Source organism: Symphalangus syndactylus, chromosome 17 (genome assembly GCF_028878055.3).
Source record: "Symphalangus syndactylus isolate Jambi chromosome 17, NHGRI_mSymSyn1-v2.1_pri, whole genome shotgun sequence".
NCBI classification, from domain to species: domain Eukaryota; kingdom Metazoa; phylum Chordata; class Mammalia; order Primates; family Hylobatidae; genus Symphalangus; species Symphalangus syndactylus.
This window is the reverse complement of record NC_072439.2, coordinates 21,153,261-21,155,096: the sequence shown is the minus strand read 5'-3', so window position 1 is coordinate 21,155,096 and position 1,836 is coordinate 21,153,261. Positions and strand designations below refer to the sequence as shown.

General features: G+C 48.4%; 1 protein-coding gene across 1 annotated transcript; it reads left to right on the top strand.

Annotated features, from left to right (window-relative positions):
* Positions 1 to 1,051: 1,051 nt before the first annotated feature.
* Positions 1,052 to 1,357, top strand: LOC129466962 (large ribosomal subunit protein eL36-like). Its single transcript, XM_055251099.1, has one exon. The coding sequence runs from the start codon at positions 1,052 to 1,054 to the stop codon at positions 1,355 to 1,357; it is 306 nt and encodes a 101-aa protein (XP_055107074.1).
* Positions 1,358 to 1,836: the final 479 nt, after the last annotated feature.

The window sequence follows — 1,836 nt, the reverse complement described above, 5'->3', positions numbered from 1 at the left end:
TGAAGCCTCAACTTCCCAAGCTCAAGCAATCCTCCCACCTCAGCCTCTTCTTGAGTAGCTGGAACCACAGGTACGTGCCACCACGCCTGGCTAATTTTTTTTTTTTTTTTTTGTAAAGACAGTGTCTCACTATGTTGCCCAGGCTGGTCTTGAACTCCTGGGTCCAAGTGATTCTCCTGCCTTGGCCTTCCAAAATGCTGAGGATACTGGAGTGAGCCACCATGCCTGGCCCCACTTTTTACTTACTTTTTTGTTTGTTCGTTTGTTTGTTCCCACTTAAAAAAAGAAAAATCCTACCTCTCTTCCATTCTCAGTACATGCTCTCAGTGCTGAAAACCCTGGTGACCAAATAGAGACATCTAGAACATTAATAGTGGTGTTAAGAGGAATTCAATTGACTGGGTAATAAATCCGCCTGCAAGTCTTTGCTTTTCAATGTTTTGCTTTCAATACTTTGCAGTCAACAAAACTAGAAGAGGACCTAGAGCAATCGTCAGCTGAGGAGTCATTCAACTATATTTTGAAGATAGGTGACCATTGATCTTTGGCATATAGCTTAGAAGGAGTTAAAAGAATTAAGGGACATTGCTATACTGATATTCTTTGGATTCCCATCTATTTAATTATGTGAACACATTTTCTCCAAGCTTGCATCGCCAGGGGGGTAGAGAATGAAGATTTTTGTTTTATTTTTTTGAGACGGAGTCTCGCTCTGTCGCCCAGGCTGGAGTGCAGTGGCGCAATCTCGGCTCACTGCAAGCTCCACCTCTGGGGTTCACGCCATTCTCCTGCCTCAGCCTCCCGAGTAGCTGAGACTACAGGCGCCGGCCACCACCACGCCCGGCTAATTTTTTTTTGCATTTTTAGTAGAAACGGGGTTTCACCGTGTTAGCCAGGATGGACTCAATCTCCTGACCTCGTGATCCGCCCGCCTCGGCCTCCCAAAGTGCTGGGATTACAGGCGTGAGCCACCAAGCCCGGCCGAAAATTTTTCAATAAAAATAAAGAATACCAGCGCTTCCGCCACGGCTGCCACTGGAGAACAGCAGCCATGGCTCTGCGCGACCTTGTGGCCGTGGGCCCCAAGGTGACCAAGGACGTGAGCAAGCCCAGGCACAGCTGCCGCCCCGGACGTCTGACCAAACACACCAGGTTTGTGCGGGACATGATCCGGGAGGTGTGTAGCTTCACCCCGTACAAGCGGCGTGCCATGGAGTTGCTGAAGGTCCCCAAGGACAAACGGTCCCTCAAGTTCATCAAGAAAAGGATGGGGACGCACATTCGCACCAAGAGGAAGCGGAAGGACCTGAGCAAGGTGCAGGCCACCATGACGAAAGCTGCTGCCAAGAAAGACTGAACCCTCTCCCCTGCCCTCTGCCTAAAATAAAGAACAGCTTGACAGGAAGAAAAAAAAACCAGCAACAATTTTGTGTCAAAAGTTTGAAGATTAGTGAGCATATTCCTTAGAAAAATAGGCCAGGTGCGGTGGCTCACTCCTGTAATCCCTGCACTTTAGAAGGCCGAGGTGGGCGGATCACCTAAGGTCAGGAGTTCCAGACCAAACTGGCCAACACGGCAAAACCCCATCTCTACTAAAAATACAAAAAATTAGCCGGGCATGTTGGCAGGCGCCTGTAATCCCAGCTACTTGGAAGGCTGAGACAGGAGAATCGCTTGAACCCAGGAGGTTGAGGTTGCAGTGAGCCGAGATTGCACCACTGCACTGCAGCCTGGGCAACAGAGCGAGACTCCACCTCAAAAAAAAGAAAAAAGAAAGAAAAATAAATACAACTTGCCAAAATGGACACAAGGAGAAACAATAAACATGAATAATGC

Bases quoted from the DNA above. Each gene is read 5' to 3' on its own strand.
- LOC129466962 (XM_055251099.1), top strand. From the start codon at position 1,052: ATGGCTCTGCGCGACCTTGTGGCCGTGGGCCCCAAGGTGACCAAGGAC.